Below are 21,424 nucleotides of genomic sequence, written 5' to 3' on the forward strand. Positions count from 1 at the left end.
GATTTGCCAGGCCGCCTGTCAGTCAAAAGCCGACGGGCATCAGGCGCCGGCGAGTGGCTTCGAGGAGGAGGCGGGCGGGACAGCCCTCGGGCATTGATTGGCTGGACCGCGGAGCTCGTTGGACGCGTAGGGGGCGAGCCCTGGGGAAGCGGTGCCCAGCTGAAGCACCGAGCTCACCTGGCGAGGGGCCCCTCTAGCGGCCACAGGGAGGACGTCGGGCTGGGTCTGGAAGGCTCCGGGTGACTTGCTCACTGCATCTGCCCTTATAGATGGGCAGCCTGCCCGGGTGTCCTCCCCCCGCTTTTACCCTCGGAGCCCTCTCCCGGGCTTTGCTCCTGCTGTTCCCCGACCCCACAATCTCACCAGGTATTCAAATCCTACACATCCTTCAAGGCCCGGTTCCCCCTCCCACCAAAGCCCCGAGGCCATAAAAAAATCTCTCCTTGCCTGTCCTCCTGGAACACCTGTTGGCAGCACAATACACCCTCCCGGTAACATCTGCGTCTCAGTTCAGTTCAGTCGTTCAGTTGTGTCCAACTCTTTGCGACCCCATGGACTGCAGCACGCAAGGCCTCCCTGTACATCACCAGCTCCCAGAGCCTGTTCAAACTCATGTCCGTTGAGTCGGTGATGCCATCCGACCCTCTCATCTTCTGTCGTCCCTTTCTCCTCCCGCCTTCGATCTTTCCCAGCATCACGGTCTCTTCAAATGAGTCAGTTGAGTCAGTTCTTCTCATCAGGTGGCCAAAGGATTGGAGCTTCAGCTTCAGCATCAGTCCTTCCAATGGCAATACTTAAAAGTCCTCCCATAAGCCTAGCACTTGATGAATGCTTCGGTAATGTACCACTGTAATAGTTCTAACTGCTTCAAGGATATATTGAACAATATATCCTTGTTATTGAACTGATACATTGTTCACTATATTGAACGACAGTCTAGCCGATATTTTATAAGAACTATAATGGAGTATAACCTTTAAAAATCGTGAATCACTATACTGCACACCTGTAACATATCATACAGCAACTATCCTTCAACTAAAAATTAATTTTTTGAAAAATAAAATGTATTTTTAAAAATAATTAACAGGTGCAGGGAGCTTCGCTTTTTCACATTTCATTCCAGATCCTCCCAACAACCCACTGAGTGAGACATTGGGCTCATGCCTGTTTTAGAGATGCAGACGTGATATTTGGATAGAGACCTCAACCGTGAGAAAGAGGCAGTTGTGATGCAGACCCTGACACCGAGTGAGTTCAGAGAGAACACCAGTCAGCGGAACGAGGTTGACAGAATTGTAGCAGCTGCCCAAAGGACAGCGTGGCAGGTGCGAGATTTTTCTGGGAGCGTGGGAGGGAGGAGCTGAGATCAGAGGGCCGGGCCGGGGACATGAAGATGTTTGGATTTCACCCTAAGTTTAAAGGGGAGCCCTTGGAGGGTTCTAAGTGGGGGAGTGACCAAATCACTGATTGCCCATGGACCTGGGCAACTCCATGGCTGTCCTTGTATGTTGTTGCCCATTATCAGTCTTTTTTCTTTGACTATCATAAAGAGGGCATCAATTAATGTTAGTTCTTTTAGGTTTATCCCTTGAAGCAGGGTTTCTGGGTGAGCAAAATTCTAAGGCTTTGCGCCTATCACGAGATTTAGGAGGTTATCTAGATAAGCCCGTATTAAGTTTCCACGCCCATCCTGACGTAGTTAACCCTGAACCCCCAAATTCTGGCCGCTTCCCAGCGGTTTTTGAAATGCCTCTGATCATTGGCCAGCAACTTTTCACGCTAAAGAAACGGAGGATACCATTGGCTCGAGTTCATCAGGAAGCGGGCAGAAGGTGGAAGCTAGAATGCTAGGCTTGTGGTTGCCATAGCGACAAGGAGGCCAGCCGACCAGATTCAGCCCAGGGGGACAGACGAGGTAGGAAGCCGTCCCTTTCGAGGGACGAATGCTGGGGTCGTGGGGAAGAGGACCCGGCGCACAGCATTAGACGCCGACTGAGACCCCCGCCTGCCCCGTGCGTAATTCCGATGCCAAGCTAGGTGGTACCGCGAGAGCCTGAAGAACCCACTGTTGGAAGTTCCCCTCCCTGGAGTGTGCCCTCAGAGTCCCCACCTGAAAAGTGGCGATAATAACCAGGGCGTGCCTTCCCCGTGGAGCTCCGGTGAGGGGCGTAGGCTACTGATTCACCCGCCTCAGTCCAGGCGAGTGTACAAACATTTGGGGGCATCTGGCAGCAGGTGGATGGCAAATAGCTAAGTTCTAATCCCGGGCCCACTCCATCTCCTCGGGTGTCCCTCCTCCTTGCTGGGCGCCTTGGTTTGCTCATCTGTAAAATGAAAGGGTGTGATTGGAATCTAGAGATCACTGGTGGTGGTGGTTGTTTAGTGGCTAGGTCGAGTCCCACTCGTGACCCCATGGACTGTAGCCTGCCAGGCTCCTATGTCCATTGAATCCTCCAGGCAAGAATACGGGAGTGGGTTGCCATTTCCTTCTCCAAGGGATCTTCCCGACCCAGGAATCGAACCCGGGCACTAGCCAGCTCCAAAAGTTTCTTCCAGCTCTTAGAAACACTTTTCTCAGCTAAAGAAAAATATCAAATGGATTATTTACCTGAGAGTGCTTAGAAAAATGTAAAATATTTCCAAGATGCACTATAGCATTATAACTGAATCAATAAAAATCTCATATAGTCAAAACTACTCATGTAAACCCCATAAAATTACATAAAAGGTAACAGAATACATGATATATTAGTATATATTGGTATACTTGTACCAATATATACTAATAGTATATATACTTGTAGTTTATATTGGTATACTTGTACAGTAATACACATTTGAATGTATGAAATATGTAATCAGATCAGATCAGTCGCTCAGTCGTGTCCGACTCTTTGCGACCCCATGAATCACAGCACGCCAGGCCTCCCTGTCTATCACCAACTCCCGGAGTTCACTCAGACTCATGTCCATCGAGTCAGTGATGCCATCCAGCCATCTCATCCTCTGTCGTCCCCTTCTCCTCCTGCCCCCAATCCCTCCCAGCATCAGAGTCTTTTCCAATGAGTCAACTCTTCCCATGAGGTGGCCAAAGTACTGGAGTTTCAGCTTTAGCATCAGTCCTTCCAAAGAAATCCCAGGGCTGACCTCCTTCAGAATGGACTGGTTGGATCTCCTTGCAGTCCAAGGGACTCTCAAGAGTCTTCTCCAACACCACAGTTCAAAAGCATCAATTCTTCAGCGCTCAGCCTTCTTCACAGTCCAACTCTCACATCCATACATGACCACAGGAAAAACCATAGCCTTGACTAGACGAACCTTTGTTGGCAGAGTAATGTCTCTGCTTTTGAATATGCTGGTTGGTCATAACTTTCCTTCCAAAGAGCAAGAGTCTTTTAATTTCATGGCTGCAGTCACCACCTGCAGTGATTTTGGAGCCCAGAAAAATAAAGTCTGACACTGTTTCCACTGTTTCCCGTCTATTTCCCATGAAGTGATGGGACCGGATGCCATGATCTTCGTTTTCTGAAAGTTGAGCTTTAAGCCAACTTTTTCACTCTCCACTTTCACCTTCATCAAGAGGCTTTTGAGTTCCTCTTCACTTTCTGCCATAAGGGTGGTGTCATCTTCATATCTGAGGTTATTGATTTATTGATAATTCTCCCGGCAATGTTGATTCCAGCTTGTGTTTCTTCCAGCCCAGCGTTTCTCATGATGTACTCTGCATATAAGTTAAATAAACAGGGTGACAATATACAGCCTTGATGTACTCCCTTTCCTATTTGGAACCAGTCTGTTGTTCCATGTCCAGTTCTAACTGTTGCTTCCTGACCTGCATACAAATTTCTCAAGAGGCATATTAAATATGTAATACTATAAGATAAATGGGGCTTCCCTGGTGGCTTAGACGGAAAGGTTTTTTTTTTTTTAAACTGAGATGGTAGAATTAAAACATGCCTATAGTTGTAGTCATGTGAGTTAAATCTTTAAAGAATGTAGCTCCTGATGGAAAGAGTTGTATTATGAGTACATCTGTATTCATTCTAGATGAAGAAGTGAAGTGAAAGTTGCTCAGTCATGTCCGACTCTTTATGACCCCATGGGCAATACAGTCCATGGAATTCTCCAGGCCAGAATACTGGAATGGGTAACCTTTCCCTTCTTCAGGAGATCTTCCCAACCCAGGCATCGAACCCAGGTCTCCCACATTGGAGGCAGATTCTTTGCCAGCTGAGCCACAAGGGAAGCCCATTCATTCTAGATAAAATGTGTCTATTCCTAGTATTCATCTATTCATTCAAGCCACAAATATTTATTGATCAATTGCTGTGTGCCAGGAAATAGTCTGGGGATTCAGTGATGAATGTCTTATTGATGAAGATCATAAATAAAAAATATTTTATATATTGTATATAAAATATAATGTGGGTAGTGAAAAGTGCTTTGAGAAAAATAAAGCAGAGTCAGATGGGGCTAGAGAGACATGGGTGGTGCTTCTCAAGAGAGAGTGGCCAAGGAAGTCATCCCAAAGGCAGTCTGAGGACAGGCCCAGATGAATCTGGCGACAGGGTGAGATGGTGCCCAGTATAGCGAAGGGAGGAATCCCCATGTCACAAGTGTTTCGCAGAAGCTGAAGAGGTCCCCTGTGGAGAAGACGATTAGTTTTTAGGAGATAGGTTATGACCGCTGCCTTCAAATATCTGAAGAATAGTCACGTAGAACAGTGTCTTTTAACCTTTCTGAGTGAAATGTATTTTATATTGTGACCCAGCATACATACATATTCACGTAACAAAAACTTCACAAAAGACTGTTAAGCTGTGACCTACATTTCAAAACTCACCAATGTGGACGAGGAGTAAAGCTTATTCTGAGCTGATTCAGGCAGGAACTTTCTAGCAATCAGAACTCTTTTAACAGCGAACTGCCTCAGGAATTTTCAAACTGAGTTCTGGGGAATCCCAGCATCCTGGGAAAATTACATTTTGAAAACGCTATGCAATATCCTAGTTTTTATGAGACCAATCATACACACTCAGGGGTGATCAATGTCAACATTCAGCATGCTAAAATTTAATGTGTGCTGTTTAGAGATTATTAGAGTGGTTCAGAGTAAGCAGAAGTCAGACTTCCGGGTTCAAAGTCTGATTCTACCTCTTGTGGTATGACCTTGAGTAAGTCGCATAACCCCTCCCTCTGGCCATCAGTTTTCTTATCTGTAAATGGGGATAATACCTCACTAGATTGAAGGATTGTATAAAATATTCTATAAAGACATCTAGGAGTGTTAGGGCTCAAGGAATGACAGCTATTATTTTAAACTGTTAATATATTATCAATGTGCATATATTAAAACCTAATGTTAATAAAAGCCTCCTGTAGGCCAGGCAGCATTAACTACTTCTTGTGGTTATCATATTTAATTCTCACACGCATCTTAAGAAGAAGGTACTGTTACCAATCTCAGTTTATCAAGGAGAAAATGGATTCAAAAGGTCAAGTGACTCATCCAAAATTAGAACTATTAAGTGGCAGAACCCAGGACTGTTAACCTTGAACACAGGAATGGATACTCTTGATCATTGCACTGGCCCTCACCTGAGAACTGCTTGAGCATATGCTGTTGATTAGGAAGGTGATATGTCTTCATTGCTCTTTCTTAGATTCCAGGCCCATGACATCCTGTCATGAACAGTTAACAAGCAAGTGCACCAGTGAGGCCCACCTGGGCAGTGCTCCGTCCACACCTGGGCTGCGCCTTCTCTCATCCTGGCTTCACAGGTATGCAGTAAGGAGGCTGGAAAGCATTATTCATAGTGCTGTCTTTGGGTAGTAGGAATGGATTGTTTCTTAAATCTTTTAAACTTCTTATCTTTCCAAAAACTGGACAATATGCACATATCACCATTGTCGTAGGAAGGTTTAATTTTTTCTAATCACCCACAATTCTAGCACACTAATGCCTTAAAAAAAGTTACAGCTTTATTGCAGCCAGGGAAGTAGATGGTTCTTACCAAGACAACAATAGTGTATTGAAAGGTAATAAGTGAATGCTGCTAAGTCGCTTCAGTCGTGTCCGACTCTGTGCGACCCCATAGACGGCAGCCCACCAGGCTTCCCGGTCCGTGGGATTCTCCAGGCAAGAACACTGGAGTGGGTTGCCATTTCCTTCTCCAATGCATGAAAGTGAAAAGTGAAAGTGAAGTCGCTCAGTTGTGTCCGACCCTCAGCAACTCCATGGACTGCAGCCTTCCAGGCTCCTCCATCCATGGGATTTTCCAGGCAAGAGTACTGGAGTGGGGTGCCATTGCCTTCTCTGAATAAGTGAATAGTGGCTGCTTTTATAGTCTCTAAAAGAGATTCTGATACTGAAGTAGTGATTGTGCTATGATCAATACTGACTTATTTCTGTTATTTTAAATTTCTTTGACTGTTTTGCCAATAATTATATTAAATAGTTAGTATAGATTGTCAACCAAAAAGGATTGAGAATTGCTGCTGTGAGGGCAATGGAACAAACTGAAGAATAAATACTGAAGGACCAAAGAATTGGTAGAGTATAACATCATTTATTCCATCCTTCATTCATTAGTATTTATAAATGATATAAATTACTTAGGGGGAAAAAAAAGATGAACAAAATAAAACTCAAGCCTGTTTATGAAAGATTAACTCTATGCAAATTTAATTATGCTCCTGCCGTTAACGACTAAAAACAGACAAATACATGAAGCATGGTTTTTAGACACTGAACAACAGGGACCCCAGTTCTGTAATCCCTGAGAGAAGAAAAACAAGGTGAGCCCCACAACTGCTCCAGCTAATGCTGGAGAGAGTTTCTAGGCCACAGTTCAGGGAGAGGGAAACCAACACAAAGTCCAGCTATCTAAGCTGGGAAGATAGAAGTCAGGATTCAGGGAGAACAAAGAGGCTGGAATTTACAGGTAATGGACGGACCTGCACAGAAGAAGTTCAGAAATAGGAAGAGAAATAATGGACACATGCATGCGAAGAACCTAAGACTGGGGAAAGAGCCACCGAAAGCAACGTAAGGCCCAGAAATTGTACATATGTGTATGTCTACTCTTTCATATCTCCTTCCACTTAGGTCACCACAGAGCACTGAGTAGGGCTCCCTGTGTTGTAAAGTAGGTTCTCCTTAGCTATGTGTTTTATATAGTAGCGATTATGTGTCAACTCCAATTGCCCAATTCATCCCATCACCTGAACAATTTCTGGGTCTTTCTTATACAGAACTGGGACTACTTGATGTTCCCACAAGTCAGAATAGAGAGACACTATATTAGATGAGGACTGATTGGGTAGAGTCCATAGAAACATCATGTCTTAGTAGTGGAGCTAAATTATTCTCAGAATAAAAACTGCTCTGGATTCACCATGTGTGAAAGTGAAAGTCACTCAGTCGTGTCCGACTCTTTGCAACCCCATGGACTGCAACACACCAGGCCTCCCTGTTCACCATCTCCTGGAGCTTGTTCAAACTCATGTCCATTGAGTTAATAATGCCATCCAACCATCTCGTACTCTGTCGTCCCCTTCTCCTGCCTTCGATCTTTTCCCAGCATCAGGGTCTTTTCCAGTGAGTCAGCTCTTTGCATCAGGTGGCCAAAGTAACGGAGCTTCAGCTTCAGCATCAGTCCTTCCAATGAATATTCAGGTCTGATTTCCTTTAGGATGGACTGGTTGGATCTCCTTGCAGTCCAAGGGACTCTCAAGAGTCTTCTCCAACACCATAGTTCAAAAGCATCAATTCTTTGTTGTTCAGCCTTCTTTATGGTCCAACTCTCACAACTATACATGACTCCTAGAAAAACCATAGCTTTGACTATACAGACCTTTGTTGGCAAAGTAATGTCTCTGCTTTTTAATATATTGTCTACGTTTGTCATACCTTGTCTTCCAAAGAGCAAGCATCTTTTAATTTAAAATCATGATGGTGTGATCACTGACCTAGAGCCAGACATCCTGGAATGTGAAGTCAAGTGGGCCTTAGAAAGCATCACTATGAACAAAGCTAGTGGAGGTGATGGAATTCCAGTTGAGTTATTTCAAATCCTGAAAGATGATGCTGTGAAAGTGCTGCACTCAATATGCCAGCAAATTTGGAAAACTCAGCAGTGGCCACAGGACTGGAAAAGGTCAGTTTTCATTCCAATCCCCAAGAAAGGCAATGCCAAAGAATGCTCAAACTACCACACAATTGCACTCATCTCACATGCTAGTAAAGTAATGCTCAAAATTCTCCAATCCGGGCTTCAGCAATATGTGAACCATGAACTTCCTGATGTTCAAGCTGGTTTTAGAAAAGGCAGAGGAACCAGAGATCAAATTGCCAACATCCGCTGGATCATGGAAAAAGCAAGAGAGTTCCAGAAAAACATCTACTTCTGCTTTATTGACTATGCCAAAGCCTTTGACTGTGTGGATCACAAGAAACTGTGGAAAATTCTGAGATGGTAATACCAGACCACCTGACCTGCCTCTTGAGAAACCTGTATGCAGGTCAGGAAGCAACAGTTAGAACTGGACATGGAACAACAGACTGGTTCCAAATAGGAAAAGGAGTACGTCAAGGCTGTATATTGTCACCCTGCTTATTTAACTTCTATGCAGAGTACATCATGAGAAACGGTGGACTGGAAGAAGCACAAGCTGGAATCAAGATTGCTGGGAGAAATATCAATAACCTCAGATATGCAGATGACACCATCCTTATGGCAGAAAGTGAAGAGGAACTAAAAAGCCTCTTGATGAAAGTGAAAGAGGAGAGTGAAAAAGTTGGCTTAAAGCTCAACATTCAGAAAACGAAGATCACAGCATCTGGTCACATGACTTTATGGCAAATAGATGGGGAAACAGTGGAAACAGTGTCAGACTTTATTTTTCTGGGCTCCAAAATCACTGCAGATGGTGACTGCAGCCATGAAATTAAAAGACGCTTACTCCTTGGAAGGAAAGTTATGACCAACCTAGATAGCATATTCAAAAGCAGAGACATTACTTTGCCAACAAAGGTCGGTCTAGTTAAGGCTATGGTTTTCCCCGTGGTCATGTATGGATGTGAGAGTTGGACTGTGAAGAAGGCTGAGCGCGGAAGAATTGATGCTTTTGAATTGTGGTGTTGGAGAAGACTCTTGAGAGTCCCTTGGACTGCAAGGAGATCCAACCAGTCCATTCTGAAGGAGATCAGCCCTGAGATTTCTTTGGAAGGAATGATGCTAAAGCTGAAACTCCAGTACTTTGGCCACCTCATGCGAAGAGTTGACTCACTGGAAAAGACTCTGATGCTGGGAGGGATTGGGGGCAGGAGGAGAAGGGGACGACAGAGGATGAGATGGCTGGATGGCATCACTGACTCGATGGACGTGAGTCTGAGTGAACTCCGGGAGTTGGTGATGGACAGGGAGGCCTGGCGTACTGCGATTCATGGGGTCGCAAAGAGTCGGACACGACTGAGCGACGGAACTGAATTGAACTGAACTGATGACTTACCAAGTGTGTTGGTGAGGATGTCTGCAATTGTAAGAAATGACTGATACATGCAACCCCATGGAAGAATCTCAAAAGCATTGTGCTAAGTGAAAAAAGAGACACAAAATGGTATATTCTATATAATTACCCATTATGACATCTAGAAAAGGCCACTATTGTGACAGAAAGCAGAGCAGTGGTTGCCAGATGCCAGAGTTGGGGGGGTGGGAATTGACTGCAAAGAGACATAGGGGGTTTTTTGGGGAGATGAATATATTTATATTTTAATTTTGGTGGTATTTTACACAATTGTAAACATTCACCGAAACTTAGAATTGTGCACTTTGAATTAATGAATTACCATGTATGTGAGTTATATCAATAAGATAAATGTGTAAAATTCAAGCTTCAGGAGCTCTGTAAACAATATCAACAAAGAACACTTACAGAGTTCCTGCTACAGGCAGTGCTATGTGGGGTTTAGGGTCGTAGAAATTGGTAAATCTCAGCCTCTACCCACAGACTTCAGTTTACCCAACAAATACAACAGAACCCAATGAACACAATTAACAAAATCGTGAAATGATTCCTACAAATGCTGTATTTTGCTGTTTCAGGTGCTTAGAAGAACATGTAGTCAAGTTTTTCATCTATCAAATGGAACATATCACAGAACTTTGCTAAGATGGACAACTCCACACCAAAAGACCAACACTCTGGCAAAAAATATTCCAGAAAGGCTAACAAAGTACAGAAAGGTCTAGTGAACTTTATAACAGAGGTCTTTGGGAGGGGAGGAGCAAGCTTGTGACGTATGTTTATTTCAGTATGTAAGAGCAAATTTTAGGGGAATTTTAAGTGCTGGTTTATGCCCGCAAGGCTGTTTTTGAGGATATCAAATAGATTGCTTTAGTCATCCCTCCACTGCTTTGAGGGTGATGATTGGAAAGAAACTATGAGAAGAAAGGATGGAGGGGAGAGAAGGAGGAAGAGATCTTAGTTTATTTCCTAAAACTTAACCCAAGTCCCCACCATGCTGGGTTGTTGGAAAATTTGACACAAATGACTTATTTCAAGGTTTCAATCTTTCTCAGTGGATAGAGGTGATGTGGTCCTGGGTCACCCATGCAGACAGGTGGGAGATGCTCTCTCTCAGCCCATGTACTTCTCTGGTTTTGTTAGTATACACTAATCCTGGACTACACCTGGACTTGGGGAATCATGGCTGAGGCTGCAAATTTTGACATCCTCACTCACTCTACCACTGTTTCTTTTTTGGGGGGTGGGCGCAGGTTATTACCACCTCCCTGGTGGGCTTCTACAGTCTCTGCTGCTCTCAGACCCAGAGCTGGACCTTTCTTCCTTCCTCCCATCTTTTGACTTATTGCTGTCTCTTTTTCTTGAATACTTTCAAATTGAAGCTTTGTGTATATTCAGAAAATAAATCATAATTGTTCAGCCTAATGGTCACAAAGAAACCACCACTTACGGAGTCACTTCTCAGACCCAGACATGGACACTGCACAGCATCCCAGAAGCCCTTGCCTTGCGCCTTCATGGGCACTGTCCCTCTTCTCTGCAAGTGTCAACACCATAGCTCACCTGACTTTTAATGTCAGGTTACTTTAATTACTTTATCATTTTAATATCATTAATTACTTTAGTCTGTTTTGAACTTCCTATAAATTGGAATCATACAGTATGAACTCTTTCAGGCTCTTTTCTTCCCTCATGGTACGTTTGAGAGACGTAACTTCATGTTTCATGTTATCAGTAATTAGCTCATTTTCACTGCTGTGAAGTTTTTCTTTGACTGAATGTACCATAATTTGTTTATTTGTTATACTACTGAAGGACATTTGGATTGTTTCCAGTTTTGAGCTATGACTGAAAGCTTTCATGACTATTCTTGTTCTTGTCTTTTGGGACATATGTGTATATACTCTTTGGGTCTATACCTAGGAGAACTGCTGGGTCACAGAGTGTGTTTATGATCAGCTTAGTTGATACTACCAGTTTTCCAAAGTGGATGTGCCAATTCTACTTCCTTGCAAGCGGTGTATGAGAATTCCAGTTGCTCCACATCGTCACCATCATTTTTAGCTCATGTTTTTAAACTGTATTGTCCTTTGGTTAGTAAGGTTGAGCACTTTTTCATATGTTGGCTTATCTTTAGGATATTCTCTTTGGAGAAGTGACTGTTCAAGTTTTTCCTATTGGGTTTTTCTTCTCTTAGGCATTCTTAAAAACATACTAGAGATACATCCTTTTTGGCTATATGTAAATACCTTCCCCGGAGAAGGCAATGGCACCCCACTCCAGTACTCTTGCCTGGAAAATCCCATGGACGGAGGAGCCTGGTAGGCTGCCGTCCATGGGGTCGCTAAGAGTCGGACACGACTGAGTGACTTCACTTTCACTTTTCACTTTCATGCATTGGAGAAGGAAATGGCAACCCACTCCAGTGTTCTTACCTGGAGAATCCCAGGGACGGGGGAGCCTGATGGGCTGCCGTCTATGGGGTCGCACAGAGTCAGACACGACTGAAGCCACTTAGCAGCAGCAGCAGCAGCAGCAGCAGCAAATACCTTCCCTGAGTCTGTGACTTTCCTTTACATTCTCTTCAGTTCAGTTCAGTTCAGTTGCTCAGTCATGTCCAACTCTTTGCGACCCCATGGACTGCAGCACGCCAGGACTCCCTGTCCATTGCCAACTCCCGGAGTTTACTCAAACTCATGTCCACTGAGTCCATGATGCCATCCAACCACCTCATCCTCTGTTGACCCCTTCTCCTCCCACCTTCAATCTTTCCCAGCATCAGGGTCTTTTCAGATGAGTCAGTTCTTCACTTTAGGTGGCTAAAATATTGGAGTTTCAGCTTCAGCATCAGTCCTTCCAATGAATATTCAGGACTGATTTCCTCTAGGATGGACTGGTGGTGTGCTAATAAACAGAGGCTCTTGATTTTACTATAGCCCATTTTATTAATATCAGTATTTCCCCTTTTAGTTAGTGTATGAAAGTGAAATTGTTGCTCAGTCGTGTTCAACTCGTTGCAATCCCATGGATTGTAGCCTGCCAGGCTCCTCTGTCCATGGAATTCTCCAGGCAAGAATACTGGAGTGGGTAGCCATTCCCTTCTTTAGGAAATCTTCCCAACCCAGGAACTGAACCCAGGTTTCCCTCAACGCAGGCAGATTCTTTACCATCTGAGCCACTAGGGAAGCCCCATAGGTAGTGTTTATGTCTGTCCTATTTAAGAACTCTTCGCCTATCTCAAAATAGTTTTTTTCTAATAACTATTATTTTACCTTTCATATCTAGACCTATGATTCACTTGGAGTTGTGTGTAGGATATGAAAATGTCCCAATCTATTGTTTCCAATATGTATATCTAATTACCCAGCCCCATTGATTGAAAGAGCATTCTTTTTCGGCCACTCTGCATTGCCATCATTGTCGTTAACCTTGTCTATGTATATGCAGGTCTGCTTCTGTATTCTTTAGGCTGTTCAAATACCACCCTTAATTACTGTAAGTATGTAACAAGCTTTTTTTTTTATGTCTAGTAGCATAAGTCCTTCAACCGTGTACTATATTTATCTTGGCTACTCTTGGCTGCACTGAATTTCCATACAAATTTCATTGTTGATTTCTTTATTTATGGCTACACTGGGTCTTGGTCGCTCTGCATGGCTTTCTCTAGTTGTGTGAGGGGCGGCTGTTCTCTAGTCGCGGTGTGCGGGCTTCTCATTGTGGCGGCTTCTTGTGGAGCACTGGTTTGGGCTCGGTGTTTGCAGCAAGCAGGCCTAGTCGCTCCTCGGCTTGCAGGATCTCAGCTCCCAGACTAGGACTGAACCCATGTCCGCTGCAGTGGCAGGTCCCTCCATATAAATTTTAGAATCAGCACATTAATGTCCTAAAAAAAATCCCTATTGTCTTTTTGATTTAGATTGCATTGATTCTGGAAGTCATGTTAGGGATAATTTACATCTTTACAGCATTGAGTTCTCCAGTCCACGTATATCCTTTCTTTTATCTAAGTCTTCTTAAATTTTTCCCAATAACGTTTTATAGTTATCTATGTAGAGGACTTGCATATCTTCTATATATCTGTTCTAAGCATTTGATTTTTATACCATTGTAAATAGTACTATTTTTATTTCATTTTCTATTGCTTGCTGCTGGTATCAAAATAAAATAAATTGATTTTTTTTTACACTGACCTTGCCAAATTCATTTATTATGTTTAATACATTACCTACAGATTCTTTTGAAATTTCTCCATATACAGTCTTATCATCTATGAATAAAGACAGCTTTATTTCCTTCTTTTCTCATCTTATATATTTTTATTTGTTTTTCTCAACCTCTGCACTGGTTAGAGTCCTTCAGGAAAATGTTGAACAGAAGCAGTTAGCCTGGTTTCATGCTCTATCTCAAGAGAAATCTTTCAGAATTATGTTTGCTATAGGCTTTTGTCGATACCCTTTATCAGATTAAGGAAATTTGCTTCTTTTCCTAGTTTGCTAGGGTTTTCTTTTAATCATAGAACACTGAGTTTTAGAAAAGGCTTTCTCCATCTACTAAACAGAGACTTTACCACACAAAAAAAGGATAAACATCAATTAGCATATGAAGAGATGCTCAGCATCATTAGCCAATGAGCAAATTAAGGCCGCAGTAAGATGCCTTTACACACCTCATGGAATGGCTGGAATTTGAAAGACTGGCCCTTGTCACTGAGGATATGAAGTAACAGTAATTCTTATACGCTAATAGTGGAGATGTACAAAAGTGCAACAAGTTTAGAAAAGAGTTTGGCAGTTTTTTAAAAAGTTAAAGTTATGAAAGTGTGTTGGTTGCTCAGTCGTGCCGGACTCTTTGCGACCCCATGGACTGTAGCCTGCCAGGCTTCTCTGTCCATGGGATTCTCCAGGCAAGAATACTGGAGTGGGTTGCCATTCCCTTCTCCAGGGGCTCTTCCCAACCCAGGGATCAAACCAGAGTTTCCTGCACTGCAGGCAGACTCTTTACCGTCTGAGCCACAAGGAAGCCCTTCCCCCCAAAAAAGTATAATCATCCAGACCCAAAAAAGTACATATTATGTGATTCCATTCTGCATCTGTGGAGATGATCATATAGTTTTTCTTTTCTAGTCTGTCGATATGGTGGATTACATTGATTGTCAAATGTTAATCTATCAAATGACGGATGAACCTCATTTGATCATGGCGTATCATTGTTTTTTGAATACTGTTGAGTTTAATTTGCTAACATTTTTATAAGAATTTATGCATGTATATTTATGAGTTAACGATCTATAATGATTCCCCCTCACCTCCTGCAGTAACTCTGTCTGGTTTTGGTATCGGGGTAATAAGTGGCCTCATAGAATGATTTGGGAGACTTCTTCTGTTCAGTTTTCTAGAATAGATTGTATAGAATTGATAGGTGAAGTGTTCTATGAATGTCAGTTTGGTCAAGTTAGGTAATAGTATTGTCAAGTCTCTATATCTTTATTGATCTTCTACCTACTTGTTTAAATTATTGAGGGAGGGATTTTGAAATCTCTGACAAGTATTGTGGATCTTCTATTTCTTCATGCAGTTCTATAATTTTTTATTTCCTATATTTTGAATTTCTTGTTATTGAGTATATCAGAGTTTAGAATTGTTATATTCTTTTTCAGAATTGAATGCTTTATCATTATGAAATTACTATACCCTCTTTATTGCAGGTAATATTTTTTGCTCTGAAATCTGTTTTGTCTGACATTAATATCTAGCTTTGTTTTGATAGGATAGTGTATCTTTTCCTCATACTTTTACTTTTAACCTAATCCTGGGTTTGTATTGATATTCAGAGTCTGTTTCTTGCAGACACCGTGTAGTTAGGTCTTCCTTTTTTATCCATCTCAACCATCTCTGTCTTTAAACTGGGATGTTTAGATTTTAAATTTAATGTGATTATTGGTGTGTGAGCTTAATCCTACCATCTATTAGCTTTCTATTTGTCTCATCTGCTCTTTTTTATCATTTTTTAAAAAGATTTTGGCTGCTCTGGGTCTTTGTTGTGGCATGTGGGCTTTCTCTGGTTGTCATGAGGGGGCTTCTTTGGCTGCAGAACACAGGCAGAAGTCGGAGTAGACAGGCTTAGTTGCCCCAGAGCATGTGGGAATATTAGTTTTCCAACCAGCGACCCCCACATCTCCTGCACTGGAAGGCTGATTCTTAACCACCAGACCACCAGGGAAGTCTCAGCCCCATCTGTTCTTTATTTACATTTTCTAGATGTTTCTGTATTGAATATTTTTTTGTTTGTTTGTTTCTCTTGCCTTTGTTGGCGTTTTAGGAATAACTCTGCAGTGTTTTCATAGTGTTGCTTTGGAGCAAGGATTGCAAACTTTGGCCACTTGGGCCTGATTGGACACGCTGCCTGTTTCTATAAGAAAAATTTTATTGGAACATAGTTAAGCCTGTTTGTTTATGTGCTCTGTGGCTCTTTCGCTCTAGAATGGTACAGCTGAATGGCTGCAACGGAGACTATACAGCCTGCAAAGCCTTAAATATTTACTATCTGGCCCTTATAGAAAATGTTTACTGATCTGTACTATAGATTTTATAATATACATCTTTAATTTTATCAAATTCTACCATCAAGTAATATTATTACACTTCATGTACAGCAGAAGAACCTCACAACAGTATATTTTTAGCTTTTCCTTCCTTGCCTTTGAGCTATTGTTGTCAAACTTCTACATACATTATAAATGCCATATTAGTGTTGTTATTTTTGCTTTAAACAGTCAATTAGTTTAGGAATGATTCAAATATTATATTTACATCTAAATGTATCCATTTATACTCAAGGTTCTACACTTTGCATTCACCTACATATTTACTATTTCCAGCACTCTTCATTCCTCTATGTAGTTCCAGATTTCTGGCTGGTATCATTTTTCATTTGCCTGAAGGACTCCTTTCATTTCTTATAGCTCCAGTTTGCTGGTGATTAATTCTTTCAGTTTTTGTGTGTCTTCAAAAATATTTTGCATTCATCTTTAAGAGATATTTTTACTGGGTACAGGATTCTAGAGTGACAGTTTTTCCCTTCTGGTATTTTACAAAAGTTGTTTCTGACAGTAAATATATTTGTTTTTTTGTGTATAATGTGTCTTTTTTTTCTCCTGCCTGATTTTAAGATTTTCTACTTTTAAAAAGAAATTTGATTATTATGTGCCTTGATATAGTTTAATTCTTATTTCACGTGCTTGAGGGTCACTGACTTTCCTGGGTCTGTGGGTTTATTTATATCAAACTTGGAAAATGTCAGCCACTTTTTTCTTGAAATATTTTTTTCTAGTTCCTCTCTCCCACCTTGCTTCTTTGGAGAGCCCAGGTACATGTGTATTAGTTCCTTGACATTTGCACATAGCTCACTGATACTCTGTATTTTTTTTTTTTTTTTTTTGTCCTTTTTCTCTGTGTTTGTTTTGGATAGTTTCTATTTCAACATCTTCAAGTTCACTCATCTTTTTTTCTGCAATATCTAGTCTACTGTTAATCTTATCTTGGTTTTGGCTTAGTTGCTAAGTCATGTCTGACTCTTTTGACTCCATGGATTGTAGCCCACCAGGGTCCTCTGTCCACAGGATTTCCCAGGCAAGAATACTGGAGTGGGTTGCCATTTCCTTGGATCTTCCTGACCCAGGGATTGAACCCAGCTCTCTTGCATTGGCAGGTGGATTCTTTACTGACTGAACTGCCAGGGAAGCCCCTTATCTAGTGTATTTTTAATCTCAGACTTTTTAGTTTTCACCCTCAGGAGTTTGATTTGGATCTTCTTTATATCTTCCATGTACCTTCTTAATGTGTTCAATCTTTTTTCTAGCTTCTTGAACATATCGAATACAATTATTATTGTAATAATGTTTTATTAATAATGTAATAATGTTCTTGTATTCTATCATCTATATCATTTCTGAGTTAGATTTAATCACTTGTTTATTTTTTTCCTCATTGTGAATTGCATTTTTTTCCTTCTTTGCATGCCCATCATTTTTTTTTTTTACTCAAATGCCAGATAGTTTTACCTGTTGAGTACTGTGTTTTAGTAGTCCTATAAATTGTTATGCTTTGTTCGGGATACAGTTAAATTACTTGGAAACAGTTTGACCTTTGCAAGTCTTGCTTTTAAGTTTTGTTAGCTGGAATCAGAGCAACACTTAGTCTAAGGGTAATTTTGCCCTGGGCTTCCCAGCTGGTACAGTGGTAAAGAAGCCATCTGCCAATGCAGGAGAAATGCAAGAGACAAGGGTTCGATCCCTAGGTCAGGAAGATTCCCCTGGAGAAGGAAATGGCAAGCCATTCCAGTATTCTTGCCTGGCAAATTCCATGAACAGAGGAGCCTGGCGGGCCACACAGTCCATGGGGTCACACAGAGTCTGGCGTGACTGAGCGCACAGCACACAATTCTGCCCTATCTCTGAAGCAAAACCCTTCTGCATATGTTCCTTCTGTTGCACGAATTATGAAATTTTCCACTCTGACTTGGGGGACGGGAACGGCTGCTGTTCCCGGTCTTCAGGCCTCATTGTCCCACTCTGATGGTTCTCAGCTGAGTCTTTTCCCAGCCGTGGGGAGCTTTCTCGCGTGCCTGTGCTGATGAACACTCAGGAAACTGCTCGAGGGGAGCCCCGTGCAGGCCTCCAGAGCCCTTCCTCTGTGCAGCTGTCTCTTCTCTGCACCATCCGTGGGAGTGGGAGGGAGAAAAAGGGGGAGTTTATCTATCACTGACACTTCACAATCCAGACAGATAAAAACTTAACTTTTCTATAAATGGTCCTCTTCTGCTTTTTCACCCCAAGTCTGCTCAAAGCAGAAACTTAAACTTATATTTGTCTTGCATTGTGTCCTGAAGAGTGGCCAGGAGCCCCATTCTGAGATTTATCAGCCTCTCTGTATCTTTATGGTGCGTTGCTCACCTGTGACCAGGCTGAGGAAGAGTGAAGGCTCTCTGTTGCCCTGCATGCTTCTCTTCAAGACTGCCCCAGATGGTTTTGTGGCAAGAATGCCTTTCCTGTCAGATCCTTCCTCGTCTCTGGGACAAAAAGCTTCGGCTGTGTGACGGAGTCTCACTAGATTAAGAGCTGTCGGGGGGCGGGCAGGGAGGGGGAGAGGGGAACACCAAAAGATTACCAAGAGGGTCTTTAAAAAAATCCAGTTTCACGTTTATCTCTTGTCCAAAGGCGGGTTTCGCTTTTATTCCACTTAAAATAAAATGTTAGCATATAGCTCTGTGTTTTGTGCATGTGTCAGTCATTTTTTGTTTTGATCTCATTTTTATTCTGTTTTTTATTGTTTAGGTTTTACTGCTGCGTATCCAACACAATCCTCCATCCCTTATAAATATCAGCCTTTGATAATTCCAGAATCAGAAAAAAAGGGATTTAATAGTCAAGCCAAAAGATTTTGCCACAAACAGGTAATGAAATGAACGGCCTTGTCTTCCTTTTCGTCCGGATTTTAGTGAGTCCGTCCCCGTGACCAGTAGAGGGCAGTGTCACCCAAGGAGCCGCAGCGCCCGCCACGTCGCTGCGCGCCGACGGATCATCAAGGATATGAAGTCCAGCGGGAAACAACATGAGTTTACTTCATATGCCAGAGATTTTCGTATTTTTCGTTTTCATAATCATTAAAAAAAAATACATTTCTTCTTAACATTTTTTTTGGTTTCTTTGGCCATACAGAAACCAAAAAAATTTTAACAAAAAATGTATTTTTAAAATTATTATGAACATGAAAAGTACAAAAATCTCTGGTATGAAGTAAAAAAGTAAAAAATCCTTGCCTCCCTCTCTCCCCAGCCTTATTCAAAACTTGACAGGAATTAACAAGACTTTCTTCAAATAATAAACGAGGTGTGTGGCTCAGGCGGCAAAAAAGTCTGCCTGCAGTTCAGGAGCCCCGGGTTCGATCCCAGGGCCGGGAAGATCCCCTGGAGGAGGGAATGGCTACCCACTCCAGTATTCTTGCCCAAAGAACCCCTTGGACAGACCACGGGGTCGCAAAGAGGTGGACACAACTGAGCAACACACACACACACACACTAAATGTACAATTACCTTCGTGGTGACACAGCCACTCTTTTTCTTACGCTTCAACAGTGTGTTATATAATGTTTCTGCATGTCCCCCAGTCTCACCTTCTTCCCCAAATATCTGCGTCTCTTTTCCTCTCTCATCTGGAAGATGCTGCTTGGCTCCTGGGGGAGGTGGTCCCCTGGTAACGTGAAATTTCACCCTCTGAAGGCCCAGGTCTGACGTTCTCTCCTCTCACCAGCAGGGGGCGGAAGCAACTCACAGACGCCAGAGCCTTTAAAAATCATTCCTTTATTCTCCCAACAGGACCTTCAGAATAGCATTCTTTTGGAGGAGTCGTCATGTCAGTTACCTTTCGCTGCATTCTAAAAATGTTTTTCATCCTACCCCCGCGGCCACGGTGGCGAGAGGGAACAGGGACGTCTGGGTCCTGAACTCGGATGAGTCCTTCGCAAGCCTACGTGCCCTTTGGCCTGTTTCCTCCTTCTTAAGCAAGAGCGCTCAGCTAGAGAATGTTTAAGTTCCTTCTACTTCTGCTATTTTAGGATTCCAAAGAGCAAATAATATAGCGTGTGTACATACATACACACACACATATTTTTAATTACTTGTAGGTTTTCTACAAAGGTGATAAATAAGCTATTTATTTACTCAAGAGTTTTCTCCCTTCTCAATTATGTTTTAACTGTCCCTTTGCCTCTCCCTTTTGGTCTGGTTTTCCATTTGTCCATTTACTGAGCATATACTGTCCATCTCTCCAGTATCTGCAGCCCGACCTCCAAGAGGGAGGGGACATAGGTATACCCATGGCTGATTCATGTTGACGTTTGGCAGAAAACAACACAATTCTGTAAAGCAATTATCCTTCAATTAAAAAAAAAATAGCAGCCACCATTTACCGATCCCTCCTTTGTATAAAATCTGTTTTAGACCGTATTTCTAATCCTGAGAACAGTGCTAAAAGGAAGGGTTTATACTTTTAACAGAAGAGAAAACCGGGGCTTAGGGAAGTTAAATGATCCACCCAAGGTCTCACAGTGCAGGATTTGGCACATAAGAGCCCTCACATGAATATTTGCTGAATCAATGTTGAAAGAATTAGACCTCAAACCCAGGCTCAACTCACTCCAAAACCTCACGCTCTGTCTACACATGACACCACACGTCCCTCTGTGGCCTGCAAAGTCATCAAGTCCATCTATGACAGGGAGCCAGCGCGTTTCTGAAAAGGCCTCCCCCGGACAGACCAAGCTCAAAACAGGGGAAAGTGTTACGTATGTAGGCCCCACATGATCACGGTCTGAAGACTCAAATCCAGGGACGTGAAGGGTCTGGTTTTTAAAGTCTGCATTTTCAACTACTATTGAGAAAGTACAAATTTCTACTTTCTACTTTGTAGAAATTGTTCTCCTGAAGGAATCAAGGTGCCAGCCAGCCAAAGCTATAGGCATCATCTGATATAGAGAGAAATAGCTCAGAAATTTGATTCATACTTTTTAAACGTGGTCGTGCTGGTTCGACAACGTGAAAACATTCATCTAAGCATGTGAACGCATTTCGTAAATAAGTATGGAACTTTATGAAAAGGGCATGGGATCCATAAACCAGGTCCCTGGAATTCTGATATTAGCTGCATGGCTTTAGACTATTCCCTTGACTTTTTGTGGGCTTCAGTTTCCTCATCTGAAATATACAATTCAGGTTATTATAATTTTTTAGGTTCTTTAAGCTGTAAAAACAGGAAAAAAAATACCTTAATCCACACTCACAATTCTCATTCTTCCTGAAGAAACTTGAGCATTGAGAAGCTAAGACTCCTGTTTAACA

The 21,424-nt window shown here is 42.2% G+C and overlaps 1 protein-coding gene across 1 annotated transcript in view; it reads left to right on the top strand.

Annotated features, from left to right (window-relative positions):
• The first annotated feature begins 5,664 nt into the window (after window positions 1-5,664).
• The window catches only part of STPG1 (sperm tail PG-rich repeat containing 1), a 54,875-nt gene continuing 39,115 nt past the window's right edge, over window positions 5,665-21,424 (top strand). Inside the window, exons 1-3 of the mRNA XM_055574850.1 lie at window positions 5,665-5,784; window positions 10,113-10,253; window positions 18,863-18,981. Of these exons, the coding sequence (XP_055430825.1) occupies window positions 10,181-10,253; window positions 18,863-18,981 (192 nt within the window). The 5' untranslated portion in view covers window positions 5,665-5,784; window positions 10,113-10,180. The remainder of the gene's footprint in view (window positions 5,785-10,112; window positions 10,254-18,862; window positions 18,982-21,424) is intronic.

This window comes from Bubalus kerabau, chromosome 3 (genome assembly GCF_029407905.1).
Source record: "Bubalus kerabau isolate K-KA32 ecotype Philippines breed swamp buffalo chromosome 3, PCC_UOA_SB_1v2, whole genome shotgun sequence".
Lineage (NCBI taxonomy): Eukaryota > Metazoa > Chordata > Mammalia > Artiodactyla > Bovidae > Bubalus > Bubalus kerabau.